The sequence below is a fragment of the Nerophis ophidion genome, linkage group LG27 (genome assembly GCF_033978795.1).
Source record: "Nerophis ophidion isolate RoL-2023_Sa linkage group LG27, RoL_Noph_v1.0, whole genome shotgun sequence".
NCBI classification, from domain to species: domain Eukaryota; kingdom Metazoa; phylum Chordata; class Actinopteri; order Syngnathiformes; family Syngnathidae; genus Nerophis; species Nerophis ophidion.
Genome location: NC_084637.1, coordinates 31521244 through 31537233, shown reverse-complemented (window position 1 = coordinate 31537233; position 15990 = coordinate 31521244). Strand labels below are relative to the sequence as shown.

The 15990-nt window shown below is 43.7% G+C and overlaps 1 protein-coding gene across 2 annotated transcripts in view; it reads left to right on the top strand.

Moving 5' to 3' along the window:
- Positions 1-15990, top strand: part of LOC133544265 (E3 ubiquitin-protein ligase Midline-1-like) — a 93260-nt gene that overhangs the window by 34990 nt on the left and 42280 nt on the right. For both annotated transcript variants that reach the window (XM_061889427.1, XM_061889425.1), the window contains exon 2: positions 15611-15990. This exon is cut by the window's right edge and continues 405 nt beyond it. In XM_061889427.1, the coding sequence (XP_061745411.1) occupies positions 15679-15990 (312 nt within the window). In that variant the 5' untranslated portion in view covers positions 15611-15678. The remainder of the gene's footprint in view (positions 1-15610) is intronic.

The window sequence follows — 15990 nt, the reverse complement described above, 5'->3', positions numbered from 1 at the left end:
ATTATTAATGTGTTATTTATTTTTTTGTTTATTTAATTGAAGTATTTGTATATACTATTTTGTTTTTTTTCTTGTTTTTTTCTTTTGCTTTTTTGGGAGGGTGGTATGATGGGATAAAAAAAATAGTTCTGACATTTAGGACGGACAACAGCTATATGATGTATGTGAATATGATGTAATGGATAGAAATGTCTGATGCTGGACGCCAATACAAATTAAATAGAAATAAAAAAAAGAAGAAATGATCCATTTTAATAGCTACGGCAGTAGCATATAGCATATAGCAGTTAGCATCCCATGACCCACAATGCACTTCTGCCATGTCCCTTCCCCGCCGAATTCTTATTGATTGACATGTGTGTGACGATTGCTGACATTTGCTTCGTCTCTTCCGTGAATGACATAAATAATATTATTTGATATTTCACGGTAATGTGTTAATAATTTCACATATAAGTCGTATATGTCGCACTATGAAAAAAACTGCGACTTGTAGTCCAAAAAATACGGTAAACACCCTCGTACTGTGTATTTATGCTGGGGGCCAAAGTGAGAGCCTTATAAACATCCATCCATCATCCATCCATCTTCTTCCGCTTATCCGAGGTCGGGTCGCGGGGGCAACAGCCTAAGCAGGGAAACCCAGACTTGCCTTTCCCCAGCCACTTCGTCTAGCTCTTCCCGGGGGATCCCGAGGCGTTCCCAGGCCAGCCGGGAGACATAGTCTTCCCAACGTGTCCTGGGTCTTCCCCGTGGCCTCCTACCGGTTGGACGTGCCCTAAAGACCTCCCTAGGGAGGCGTTCGGGTGGCATCCTGACCAGATGCCCGAACCACCTCATCTGGCTCCTCTCCATGTGAAGGAGCAGCGGCTTTACTTTGAGTTCCTCCCGGATGGCAGAGCTTCTCACCCTATCTCTAAGGGAGAGCCCCGCCACATGTGGGGGGAAACTCATTTGGGCCGCTTGTACCCGTGATCTTATCCTTTCGGTCATGACCCAAAGCTCATGACCATAGGTGAGGATGGGAACGTAGATCGACCGGTAAATTGAGAGCTTTGCCTTCCGGCTCAGCTCCTTCTTCACCACAACGGATCGGTACAACGTCCGCATTACTGAAGACACCGCACCGATCCGCCTGTCGATCTCACGATCCACTCTTCCCTCACTCGTGAACAAGACTCCTAGGTACTTGAACTCCTCCACTTGGGACAGGGTCTCCTCCCCAACCCGGAGATGGCACTCCACCCTTTTCCGGGCGAGAACCATGGACCCGGACTTGGAGGTGCTGATTCTCATTCCGGTGGCTTCACACTCGGCTGCGAACCGATCCAGTGAGAGCTGAAGATCCCGGTCAGATGAAGCCATCAGGACCACATCTTCTGCAAAAAGCAAAGACCTAATCCTGCGGCCACCAAACCGGAACCCCTCAACGCCTTGACTGCGCCTAGAAATTCTGTCCATAAAAGTTATGAACAGAATCGGTGACAAAGGACAGCCTTGGCGGAGTCCAACCCTCACTGGAAATGTGTTCGACTTACCGCCGGCAATGCGGACCAAGCTCTGACACTGATCATACAGGGAGTGGACCGCCACAATCAGACAGTCCGATACCCCATACTCTCTGAGCACTCCCCACAGGACTTCCCGAGGGACACGGTCCAAGTCCACAAAGCACATGTAGACTGGTTGGGCAAACTCCCATGCACCCTCAAGAACCCTGCCCAGAGTATAGAGCTGGTCCACAGTTCCACGACCAGGACGAAAACCACACCGTTCCTCCTGAATCCGAGGTTCGACTATCCGGCGTAGCCTCCTCTCCAGTACACCTGAATAAACCTTACCGGGAAGGCTGAGGAGTGTGATCCCACGATAGTTGGAACGCACCCTCCGGTCCCCCCTTCTTAAAGAGAGGGACCACCACCCCGGTCTGCTTATAAACATATGATCAATAATTAAATATTATAACACATGAACAGTTTTCAGACTACAAATTTAAGCCACACCCACTTGGACAAATATTTCCACAGGCGCTTGTGTTCATTCACAAATGTAAGAAAGGACCACGGCGTCCTGGAAAAGTCATTCAGCTCCTTCTCCATCCTCATCCTCCTCTCGCGCTCTGAAACCGCTGAAGTCGTCTTTTTTATTGTCGGAGATGAAAAGACCAAAAGTTGCTTCGGACGACATTTTCTTAGCCTGGTATTTTCTTTTGTCTCATTGCAAATTTACCTCTGATTTTGTGTCTTCTTTCTTCACGCAAAGCAGCGATGCCTTTGTAAACATGTTGTTAATTATATATGATATGATAATTAAATATGCATAAGTACTTGATTAATATGAAATCGTAGACCTTGAGTCGTAATCAAACTGTAAGGAGCCCAAAAGGGACACACTTCCATATAAAATATTGTGACTTTTTGACCAAAGGCCCACATTGGGCTAAAAAAATCAAAACCAAAACACTTAAAACAAGTAAAACACTCTAACATAAAATCTGCTTAGTGAGAAGAATGATCTTATCAGACAGCAAATAAGCAACTATCAGCCTTATTTGAGATATTTCATCTTACTTAGATTTCAGATTTTGCAAAGCAGTGTATCTCCTATGTTTGACTGCCATCTACTAATCACACTTATCATTACACCATGCACCAAATAAAATCGGTTTGAGGTCAGGTTTTGATTGATTGATTGATTGAAGCTTTTATTAGTAGTCCAGTACATATTCCCTACAATTGACCACTAAATGGTAACCCCCGAATAAGTTTTTCAACTTGTTAAAGTCGGGGTCCACGTGATGATTATCAGGACGGTCACAACACTGGCAAATATAATCATTTCGCACTCGCAATGTGGTTGATCAAGACTGAAAATGTTCTGCGGTCGCCGTTCTGCGTCTATATTGAGCACCCTTGGAACGCAAACTGGCACAGTTAAGCACAAATGGCTGTGAGAAAGGAGGCACTTGAGAGAGAGAATATTCTGTTTGTGCGCATGTCAACACATTAAGTGAGCAGAACCAGAATTATTCAGAACATTTGGCGCACCGGGTTATAAGGCGCACTGTCGAGTTTTGAGGGGAAAAAAGACGGTATCTTATCTTATTACTGGGGGTGTAACGGTACGTGTATTTGTATTGAACCGTTTCGGTTCGGTTCGGATTGTGTACCTAACGAGTTTCCACACAGACATATTAGGTAGCGCACCGCAGATTGTGTAAACAATGCAGAGCAAGGCACAACACACGGCAGGCTAGCACCGACCGGGCTAGGACAGAATGCAAAAGCCAGAGCTGGAAGATATTCCTGCCTCGTTAACATCTCCTCTTTGGAAACACTTTGGCTTCGCGGTGCGATACAACAATGGAGGACAGAGTTTTGCCGACATTGTTCAGCAGCAGTAGAGTACGCTTCTGCCAACACGTCAAACATGCTAACCCCTTTGAAGGGGCACCACCCCCAAGTCAACCTCGCTTTAAGGAAGAGAAAGAGGAGCGTGGTGCAAATACCGCATTCAAGCAGTCTCTCTTCGCCCAGCCAGGCAGGGCTAAAGCAATAACAAATGTTTTTATAGCAGCACATTGAAGACCATCCAACCATCCATTTTTCTACCGCTTGTCCCGTTCGGGGTAGCAGGGAGTTGCTGTATTGCATTAAAACTAGATTTTGATCCACTTCTACGGTGGAAGAACATCCATCCATTATTGCATTTAAACCAGATGTTGACCCACTTCTATGGTGGAAAAACATCCATCCATCCATCCATTTTTTACCGCTTGTACCGTTCGGGGTCGCGGGGGGTTGCTGTTTTGCATTAAAACTAGATCTTGACCCACTTCTATGGTGGAAGAACAATACCCTCTTACTGGCAAGTTAGCCTGGCTGGGAGGGTGAGGGGTGTGGGGGGAGAAAAGTTAATCTGAGGCTGAGTTGACTTGAAACTGTTTAATGTTGCACTTTTTATATGTAGAAGAAAAGTTGTGTCATTGTATTTCATCTCAGCAACAACTGGAAGCAGTTTAATGTTTATTAAAGTGGACCCCGACTTAAACAAGTTGAAAAACTTTTTCGGGTGTTACCATTTAGTGGTCAATTGTAGGAATATGTACTGTACTGTGCAATCTACTAATAAAAGCCTCAAACAATCAATCAAAAAAAGCACTTTATATGTAGAAAGGTTTTGTTAAGAAACCATTCTGAGCCTTATCTTATTTAGTTTTTATTTTATATATGTTGACCACATTAACCCTGGCCATGGACCCTGTGTGTATATGTATGTTATGCCATTGTTTTCAAATTTGGTAAACAAATAACCCAAAAAATGTTGTTGTTTTCTTACCGTACCGAAAATGAACCGAAGCGTGGCCTCTAAACCGAGTTACCTACCTGTGGAGAGGCGCAGCCCGCGAACGAGCAGCGGGGCAGGGCACGCTGTTACCCGGCCCAAGATGGCGGCAAAGAGGCGGAGGATGCGGCCGAGCGGAGAGGCGGGGCGTGCCGGTAGCGACGCCGCGATGAAGTTTAATAAATCTCCTCCGGCTGTATAAAAGGACAGCAGCGGGGGAGGGTGGGGCAGAAGGAGTTGGAGTTGCAGCACTCCCGAGAGAGAAAAAGAAGGACAATTGCTGAAAAGCACCAAGGAGAAACTTTAATGAAAAATAAAACAGTGTTGTAACCCTGAGCCATAGTCCTGTGACGATGTTTGGTGGTCCGAGGAACCCTGATGAGGGAAACCTCCACAATTTGTTGGCGGCTGCTCGCTTCCACCGGTGTCGTCTCCCCCCGTCTCCGGTGGTCCAGCCAGGTTGGGCGCCAAATTGTGGAGGTTTCCCTCATCAGGGTTCCTCGGACAACCAAACATCGTCACAGGACTCTGGCTCAGGGTTACGACACTGTTTTATTTTTCAATAAAGTGTCTCCTTTGTGCTTTTCAGCAATTGTCCTTTTTCTCTCTCGCGAGTGCTCCAACTCCAACTCCTTCTGCTCCACCCTCTTCCCCTGCTGCCCTTTAATACAGCCGGAGGAGATTTATTGATTGTGTGTAGGTGCGCTATACACGCATCTGAACTTGATCGCGGTGTCGCTCCCGGCACGCTCCGCCTCTCCGCTCGGCCGCATCCTCCGCCTCTTTGCCGCCATCTTGGGCCGGGTTACAGCGAGTCCTGCCCCGCTGCTTGTTCGGCGGCTGCGCCTCTCCACAGTATCGAACCGAAATTTTTGTCTACCGTTACACCCCTACTTGTTACCAAACAAAACACTTCTCGGTCAGTGTCAAATTTGTAAAGTATCTTTGATATACGTTTGTTATGTTATCTCTTCTTAGTTTTGAAGATATGTACGTTACTGGCAATCAAATCTTGTCAGCATCAGCATCTTCTCCTGCCTCTCATCAACATCGTCAACGCCGGATTTGTTTTGGCTCCCTTCCACTCTTTCCTCCCAACGTCACATCTAATTTTACAAACATTGTCAGACCCAATCTGGGTCACACACACACACACACACACACACACAAACACACACACATTCTAAACGGGTAACGGCAAATCCTGTGACCGAGCGTAGAATATGGACGGCTATGATTGGTTCCAGTCCAGCGTGGGTGGAAGCGGATTAGGGCTCAACATGGTGTCTGGAATCACACAAAGGCAGCGTGTGTCCGTGTTTGTGTGTTGTGCCACGCTCACTTGTTGAATAATCAGACCCAGCCTTGCACGGAGGAAGCGGAGAAAGGAGGAGAAGAGGAAGGAGGTGAAGATCCGTATTAGACATCACTTAGATGCACTCTGGCCCGCATTAGGCGGCCTGTCTGCACTGCAAGATTTATCACATGCTTCCGACTTAAGAAGGCAACGATAATAACGTCAGACTTTATGGGGGAAATGTGCCTGCAGCACACAGCCAGTTCATGGGGAACTGTCCCTTGCTCTTGTGGCAGATTGTCCGAGACGCTCGTGTGAAGTTGGGCTCGTTACAAATATAATCGTTCAAGGCGTCCTGGTTTTGTGCGCAGGGCTTTCGTTCAAGTTCCAAAATGGGATGTAATAATGACAGTGATCATAGTTTAGTGTAGGTTTGTACGCATACTTGCCAACCTTGAGACCTCCGAATTCGGGAGATTGGGATGGGGTTAAGGGGGGAACATTTATAGCTAGAATTCACTGAAATTCAATTATTTCTCATATATATATATATATATATATATATATATATATATATATATATATATATATATCCATCCATCCATTTTCTACGGCTTGTCCCGTTCAGGGTTGCGGGGGTTTGCTGGAGCCTATTTCAGCTGCATTCAGGCAGAAGGCGGTGTACACCCTGGACAAGTCGCCACCTAATCGCAGGGCCAACACAGATAGACAGACAACATTCGCACTCATATACATATATATACATATATATATATATGTATATACATATATATACATATATATATATATATATATATATATATATATATATATATATATATATATATATATATATATATGTATATATATACACATACACATATATATATATATACACATACACATATATATATATATACACATATATATATATATATATATATATATGTGTATATATAATAAATACTTGACTTTCAGTGAATTCTAGCTATATATACATACATACATACATACATACATACATATATATATATATATATATATATATATATATATATATATATATATATATATACACGAGTGTCTTTGTGAGTATTGTTAACTTAGAATGGCATTTTTTTTGTATTGTTTCACTCTCACAAATTCCTCGGTAAACTTACCAAAACGTCACCATGGAGTTATTGAGTCTGTTTAGATGATTGGAGAGCTAGCTTCCGCAGCTAGTGGGTCCATGACCATGACTTCTGTTTTGTTTGATCAGCCGTTTTACTGCCCTGTTACAGGTAGCATTTGGAATCACTTCACTATTTATATAAACATTTACAGTTAAGTTAAAGTATCAATGATTGTCACACACACACTAGGTGTGGTAAAATGTATCCTCTGCATTTGACCCATCCCCTTGATCACCCCCTGGGGGGTGAGGGGAGCAGTGGGCAGCAGCGATGCCGCGCCCGGGAATCATTTACGCTGATTTACAGAGTCTGTCAGAGTCTTTCACAAAGAAAGAAGGTGTGAATCTGGTAATATATATATATATATATATATATATATATATTTTTTTTTTTGAATAAAAGAAATACTTGACATATAGTGAATTCTAGCTATATATATATATATATATATATACATATTAATATGTATATGTATATTGGCATAATCCATGGTCTGGATCATGTCTTTGTTATGTTCCGTTAGATTTAGACTTCATTAGTTCCTGTTTGCGCTTCCTTGTTTGTTTTGTCACCATGGCGACTCATTAGTTCCACCTGCCTCATTTGTTCGGATCACACCTGTCGCCTATCATGAGATTATTATTTCAGCCTGTCTCTGTCAGTCAGTCTGCCTGGCAACATTGCTAGATTCATGCTCTGTATTGTTCGATTCATGCCGTGTCCATGTAAGTTTTGTTATCCTGCCAAGTAAGTTTTGTTTCTCGTCCATAGTCCTGTCTTAGTGTTAGTTTTTGTATCCTACGCTAAGTAGTGCCTTCGCCTTGTGCGCCCTTTTGTTTTCACTTTTTGAGTCTATATATATATATATATATATATATATATATATATATATAATACTTGAATTTCAGTGTTCATATATTGACACATACACACACAAAACTCCTCTCTACTCATTGTTGTATTTGAAAGTGCAATGCTTTGCAGCCAGTAGCACCGCCTTTGAAGGAGCATAGGTATGGGCAGCATCTCTGACATTTAATTTGCAGGAAAGGAGTGAGTTTAGTGTTGAATTGTCCATCCTCGTTCTATTCTCTGTCACTCGTCGTCGCCATGACTGTCCCTTCTTTGTTCTTCTGCTTCGTCCCCTTGTTGTTGTGTGTGCAGTTGTTCACTCTCCAAAAGCCGTAGATGTTATAACGTGACTGGGCTGGCACACTGTTTACATGGAGGAAAAGCGGACGTGACGACAGGCTGTCCTCACTCAGGTCCGCACGGACCTGGAGGGGGTGTGCCTTAAGTCCGGCTGGAAATCGTGAGAATGGTTGTCCTGGGAGATTTTCGGGAGAGGCACTGAAATTCGGTAGTCTCCCGGAAAATTGAGGAGGGTTGGCAAGTATGGTTGTATGTAGGGCTGGGCTATATATTGATATACTCGATGTATCGCGGGTTTGTTTCTGTGCGATATAGAAAATGACTATATGGTGATATTCGAGCATACGTTCTCACACAGTTGCTTTTAACTGCTGGCATTACACTACAGGCTCTTCTCTATCCTTCTCACAGACAGCAAGCAGAGAGGTAGCTACATGGATAACATTAGCTGTGATGCTAAGGGGCCGTTTCGAATGGTAGTATGAGAGAAAGAAGGTGCCAATCTGGTAACAAATGGAGGAAGAATTAATTCCCAAGAAAAACAGCAGGGGGTCCATCGTCTGGCGGTGGTTTGGCTTCAAGCGGGAAGGTGTCGAACAATTATGCGGCAAAAGCGTGGCTACAAAAAGTAGCATTACTGTTATTTTGTAGCATCATTTGAAAAGTCACATGCTGGAGAATGAAGAGTGCTTACTCTTACTTTGGTGCCATCCATCCATCCATCCATCATCTTCCGCTTATCCGAGGTCGGGTCGCGGGGGCAGCAGCCTAAGCAGGGAAGCCCAGACTTCCCTATCTCCAGCCACTTCGTCTAGCTCTTCCCGGGGGATCCCGAGGCGTTCCCAGGCCAGCCGGGAGACATAGTCTTTCCAACGTGTCCTGGGTCTTCCCCGTGGCCTCCTACCAGCTGGACGTGCCCTAAACACATCCCTTCTTCTTTGGTGCCACACCACCAGCCCCCGCGACCCGACCTCGGATAAGCGGAAGATGATGGATGGATGGATGGATGGCACCAAAGTAAGAGTAAGCACTCTTCATTCTCCAGCATGGGACTTTTCAAATGATGCTACGAAATAACAGTAATGCTACTTTTTGTAGCCACGCTTTTGCCGCATAATTGTTCGACACCTTCCCGCTTGAAGCCAAACCACCGCCAGACGATGGACCCCCTGCTGTTTTTCTTGGGAATTAATTCTTCCTCCATTTGTTACCAGATTGGCACCTTCTTTCTCTCATACTACCATTCGAAACGCCCCCTTAGCATCACAGCTAATGTTATCCATGTAGCTACCTCTCTGCTTGCTGTCTGTGAGAAGGATAGAGAAGAGCCTGTAGTCTAATGCCAGCAGTTAAAAGCAACTGTGTGAGAACGTATGCTCGAATATCACCATATAGTCATTTTCTATATCGCACAGAAACAAACCCGCGATACATCGAGTATATCAATATATTGCCCAGCCCTACATACAACCATACTTGCCAACCCTCCTCAATTTTCCAACAAAATGCCGAAGCAACCATTTCAACATCAACACCGTATGAAACAAATAGTCAGCAACATAAGTAAATTACGTCCACAGTAACCTACCACATAGTGATTTGATTTCCTATTATACAGCTCTTTTCATTTGACACTTATTGAAATATCTTGTGTGACATCATGCACAAAAGTGCACTTTATTTGTTTTCAACTATTGTAGTGGCCTTCTGTACAAAAGTGCACTATAATTTAGTGTTGGTTTGATATGTCATCTTAGTGACATCATGCACAAAAGTGCACTCATAGCTTGTTTTAAAATGTCTCTGACAATCTTGCACTTTCTGTTTTGGAAATGACTTGAATGTTTGTGCCACTGCTTAAAAACTGTTTGGTCTGAATAAATGATGTGATAATGTTTATTAGTCATCTCATTGGTGTTGATTGCCAATCAAGATTAAAAAAAAGTATATCAAAATCAAATTGCAGGATGTTATTTATGTAGTTTGGTCATTTTCCACAACAGATGTACTATTGTGGTTTATTTTGTACGTATGTAGCATCATTTACAAAGATACAAATAATTTCTATTGCGACATCCAGTGGACACATTTAGAACAGCAGTTTCTTTCATCCAAAATTTTCAGGTTAATTTTTGTACTCGGCAAACTCGGATAAAACCTGTCAGCGGGCCTGAGCCGGCCCTCGCTCCGTATGTTTGTACACCCCTCTTCTAGCTTCTGGTTTTCCAACTCCAAATGTGCCGTTTAAAAAGAAGCAATATCTCTCAAAGTTAAAAATAGGCAACAAATACAAATAAAACACAGTCTGTCCCTGCCAACAAAGTGTCCCCTATTTATTTTGCAAGGAGCTGGCAGTTCTACGTTGTGGTCATATAGAGAGCGGCTAGCACCCTCTGGGCCTGTTTGCCATATTTGCATGTTTGCTGCATCCGGAGTGACACACACATACACACACGGGGGGTTAATTACAGTATATGTACTCGGTCAGCGGGGATGACCTACTTCTCAGCTCTGCCACAGACGGAGCTTCCTGCTCTTTCTTCTTACTGGGTTTTTACCACTTTGGATCTAAAGAAAATAATGTTGAAGAAAACTTTGGTAGTCCTTATGTTTGGCAGTTGATAACAATTATTAGGGTAGGTTGTTTATTTATTTCATAATTGGTTGCATGTTGTACATTCTATATATTTAGTTTTAAATGTGTGAATGCGGAACACGTATATCGGTGGTGTCAAAGTCAAGGCCTGCGAGCCAGATCCGGCCCCTAAAAGAATGATCTATGGCCCCTGGGATGATATTTGATTAGTATTAGAATCGGCCCGCAGGCTACAGCCGCCTGCTGCTGTTTTGCATGCATCAATACTCCATCAGTGTTGGGGCTAGGATTTTTTTTTCAAATGGGATCCCAGGGATCCTATAAAGTCATAAAACTGGGGTCCCACAGTAAATCTTTGGGGTCCCACTTTTCTGTAAGCGTTTTGAAAACAAATGATAAATGTATGCATTATCCTGTTATATTTCACATTCTATATTGTGTTCTGGAAAAAGGTTGTCATAAACCTTGTTATGATCCGCTGCACGGATCATATTCTGTTTGGGTTTTTTCGGGCCACTTGTGTTTTTCTGTTGGTTTGGGACTCATTCGGTTCCTGTTTGTGCACTTCTCAGTTGGTTACCATGGTTAAATAAATGGGTTGTACTTGTATAGCGCTTTTCTACCTTCAAGGTACTCAAAGCGCTTTGACACTACTTCCACATTTACCCATTCACACACACATTCACACACTGATGGAGGGAGCTGCCATGCAAGGCGCTAACCAGCACCCATCAGGAGCAAGGGTGAAGTGTCTTGCTCAGGACACAACGGACGTAACGAGGTTGGTACTAGGTGGGGATTGAACTAAGGACCCTCGGGTTGCGTACGGCCACTCTCCCGCTGCGCCATAATAGTTACGTATTATTTTCACCTGCCGCTTGTTCTGGACGCACACCTGTTTTTTAATCACTGTCATTATTTAAAGGCCTACAGAAATGAGATTTTCTTATTCAAACGGGGATAGCAGGTCCATTCTATGTGTCATACTTGATCATTTCGCGATATTGCCATATTTTTGCTGAAAGTATTGAGTAGAGAACATCCACGACAAAATTCGCAACTTTCGGTGCTAAGAGAAAAGCCCTGCCTGTACCGGAAGTTGCAGACGACGGCTCCTCACATATTCACATTGTTTTTAATGGGAGCCTCCAACAAAAAGTGCTATTCGGACCGAGAAAACGACAATTTCCCCATTAATTTGAGTGAGGAGGAAGGATTCGTGTTTGAGGATCTTGATAGCGACGGACTAGAAAAAAAAACAAAAAAACGCGATTGCATAGGGACGGATTTCGATGTTTTTAGACACATTTACTAGGATAATTCTGGGAAATCCCTTATCTTTCTATTGTGTTGCTAGTGTTTTAGTGAGTTAAATAGTACCTGATAGTCAGAAGGGTGTCCCCACGGGTGTCTTGACGCCAATGTCTCAGGGGAGTCGACGGCAGCTTCATGGACGACACAAGCTCAGCTTTTCTCCGGTAAGAACTGACTTTTTAACCACAATTTTCTCACCGAAACCTGCTGGTTGACATATGGTCTTGATCCATGTTCTCTTGACCGCGCTCTGATCCATAGTAACGTTTCACCTCCAGGAATTTTAAACAAGGAATCACCGTGTGTTTGTGTGGCTAAAGGCTAAAGTTCCCAACTCCATCTTTCTACTGTGACTTCTCTAATATTAATTGAACAAATTGCAAAAGATTCAGCAACACAGATGTCCAAAATACTGTGTAATTATGCAGTTAAAGCAGACGACTTTTAGCTGTGTGTGTGTGCACAGCGCTCATACTTCCTAAAAACCCGTGACGTCTTGCGTACTCGTCATCATTACACGACGTTTCCAAGACGAAACTCCTTGGAAATTTAAAATTGTAATTTAGTAAACTAAAAAGGCCGTATTGGCATGTGTTGCAATGTTAATATTTCATCATTGATATATAAACTATCAGACTGTGTGGTGGGTAGTAGTGGCTTTCAGTAGGCCTTTAATGACAATGTCATTATTTCTCCCGTCAGTCTGTCTGGCTTCCGAGTTTGTCTTCGCTCGGCTCTTTTGTTTATACTAGCTTCCATGCTAAGCTCATTTTGTTTGCCAGCTCCCACGCTAGCTCCCTTAGCTTTTTGCCTTCCGTGCTATGAGCTTTTGTTTGTATCCCGCCTGATTAATTGCCTAAATAAATCATTTCCTACCTCCACGCTGTGTCCGAAGCCCGTCTGCATTCCTGGGGGAACGAAATCCGCATCACCATGCGACCAGGTCGTTACAAACGTTACTTAATTCATTAAATAAATAATAGTGAAGTGAATTATATTTATATAGCGCTTTTCTCAAGTGACTCAAAGCGCTTTACATAGTGACACCCAATATCTAAGTTACATTTAAACCAGTGTGGGTGGCACTGGGAGCAGGTGGGTAAAGTGTCTTGCCCAAGGACACAACGACAGTGACTAGGATGGCACAAGCGGGAATCGAACCTGCAACCCTCAAGTTGCTGGCACGGCTGCTCTACCAACCGAGCTATACCGCCCAAAACAACAATTTTTTACGCATATGTAAATGTATTCAGTTATAAACATTCATTCTCTTTCTTTCCTGCATGGACCTAAAATTGGAAAACTATGGCATAAGAGGTGTTTCACATCAGTGGTTAAGTAGTTATTTAAGTAATAGATTTCCATATGTGGAAATTAATATGACTAAATGAGCTAAAAGGAGTTTGACACCCCTGGCGTATATGAAACCATGATTCCGTGACGTTTATGTCGACCTCTAGTGGTAATTCCTGGTAGTGACGGACCTACTGCAGCCTGGATTAAGCTCCCCTTTGCTCCCTCTGCCCAGCTTTTTATATGTTGTGCTTGTTGCCATGCTGCCGCCTCCTGTGGCACAATGCACACGCACTACCAAGCACATCTGGCCGCCCAGAATAGCTGCTGATGATGCAATGGTACGCCTCCTCTTGTGTCAGTGCACCCAGCGCTTCCGTGCAAACCAATAACATGTCAAGGAAAACCAGGACAGAAGGCTTGACATTCTCCAACATTCTGTTTAGCGCATAGTTAATCGCCGTTCGTTGTGAGCTTTGTTATGATACTTTTGTATGTTTCTTAGAAAACTGGTACAATTTAAAGTTACCAAATTCTTCTACAAACCCCGTTTCCATTTGAGTTGGGAAATTGTGTTAGATGTAAATATAAACGGAATAAAATGATCTGCAAATCCTTTTCAACTCATAATCAATTGAATGCACTACAAAGACAACATATTTGATGTTCAAACTCATAAACTTTATTTTTCATGGCTGCCACACGTGCCGAAGTAGTTGGGAAAGGGCATGTTCACCACTGTGTTACATCACCTTTTCTTTTAACAACACTTAATAAACGTTTGGGAACTTAGAAAACTAATTGTTGAAGCTTTGAAAGTGGAATTCTTTCCCATTCTTGTTTTATGTAGAGCTTCAGTCGTTCAACAGTCCGGGGTCTCCGCTGTCGTATTTTACGCTTCATAAAGCGCCACACATTTTCCATGGGAGACAGGTCTGGACTGCAGGCGGGCCAGGAAAGTACTCGCACTCTTTTTTTTTACGAAGCCACGCTGTTTTAACACGTGCTGAATGTGGCTTAGCATTGTCATGCTGAAATAAGCAGGGGCGTCCATGAAAAAGATAGCACTTAGATGGCAGCATATGTTGTTCCAAAACCTGTATGTACCTTTCAGCATTAATGGTGCCTTCACAGATGTGTAAGTTACGCTAATGCACCGCCATGCCATCACAGATGCTGGCTTTTGAACTTTGCGTCGATAACAGTCTGGATGGTTCGCTTCCCCTTTGATGACACGATGTCGAATATTTCCAAAAACAATTTGAAATGTGGACTCGTCAGACCACAGAACACTTTTCCACTTTGCATCAGTCCGTCTTAGATAATCTCGGGCCCATAGAAGTCGGCGGCGTTTCTGGATGTTGTTGATAAATGGTGTTTGCTTTGCATAGTAGAGCTTTAACTTGCACTTACAGATGTAGCGACAAACTGTATTTCGTGACGGTGGTTTTCTGAAGTGTTCCTGAGCCCATGTGGTGATATCCTTTAGAGATTGATGTCGGTTTTTGATACAGTGCTGTCTGAGGGATCATTCAATGTTGGTTTCCGGCCATGCTGCTTACGTGGAGTGATTTCTCCAGATTCTCTGAACTTTTTGATGATAATATGGACCGTAGATGTTGAAATCCCTAAATGTCTTGCAATTGCACTTTGAGAAACTTTGTTCTTAAACTGTTTGACTATTTGCTCACACAGTTGTGGACAAAGGGGTGTACCTCGCCCCATCCTTTCTTGTGAAAGACTGAGCACTTTCTGGGAAGCTGTTTTTATACCCAATCATGGCACCCACCTGTTCCCAATTAGCCTGCACACCTGTGGGATGTTCCAAATAAGTGTTTGATGAGCATTCCTTAACTTTATCTGTATTTATTGCCACCTTTCCCAGTTTCTTTGTCACGTGTTGCTGGCAGCAAATTCTAAAGTTACAGTAGTGATTATTTGCTGTCCTCTCCAAGGTTTCTCATTGTCATTCTCATCGAAGTCCCATTGGGTTGTGAGTTTTTCCTTGCCCTAATGTGGGCGCTGATCCGCGGATGTCGTTGTGGCTTGTGCAACCCTTTGAGACACATGTGATTTAGGGCTATATAAATAAACATTGATTGATTGATTGATTGATTGATCATGAGCTACATAGACCGTCACAAACTGTGATGGAATAATGAGTCACAAAATTTATGCGGGGGGGAAACTGGACACGTTACCCCCTCATTATTATGAAAACAAATTTGTTCCCGAATGAGGACTTTAAAAAATAAGCTGGATCTGACCCAGCATGATGAAGTCCTAGGAAAAAGTGGCAAGTCCACCTCCTGCTCAGGCTTGATTCTGCTACCCCCCACAGGCCACAAAGCGCTATTGCAGGCTTAAGCCAACATTGACTCTGTCTAGACACTTTTTTTTGTCTTTTGTTCACCTGCTTCTTCTCTTCCTGTCCCGCAGACACCTGAGCACTTGCCCTGGATATTGCTGACGCCGCGCCTCGTCCCGCCCGGCCTCCCCTGAGCAGGATGGACACTCTGGAGTCAGAGTTGACCTGCCCGATCTGCTTGGAGCTCTTTGAGGACCCCCTGCTGCTCCCCTGCGCCCACAGCCTGTGTTTCGGCTGTGCCCACCGCATCCTGGTCTCGCACTGCTCCACCAACGAATCGGTTCAAAGCATCGGCGCCTTCCAGTGCCCCACGTGCAGATATGTTATCTCCCTGAGCCCCGAGCGCGGACTTGAAGGCTTGAAGCGAAACGTGACCTTGCAGAACATCATCGACAGAGTTCAGCGGGCCTCGTCTTCAGCCGGGCTCCCTCTGCCTGCGACCCAAAGCGGA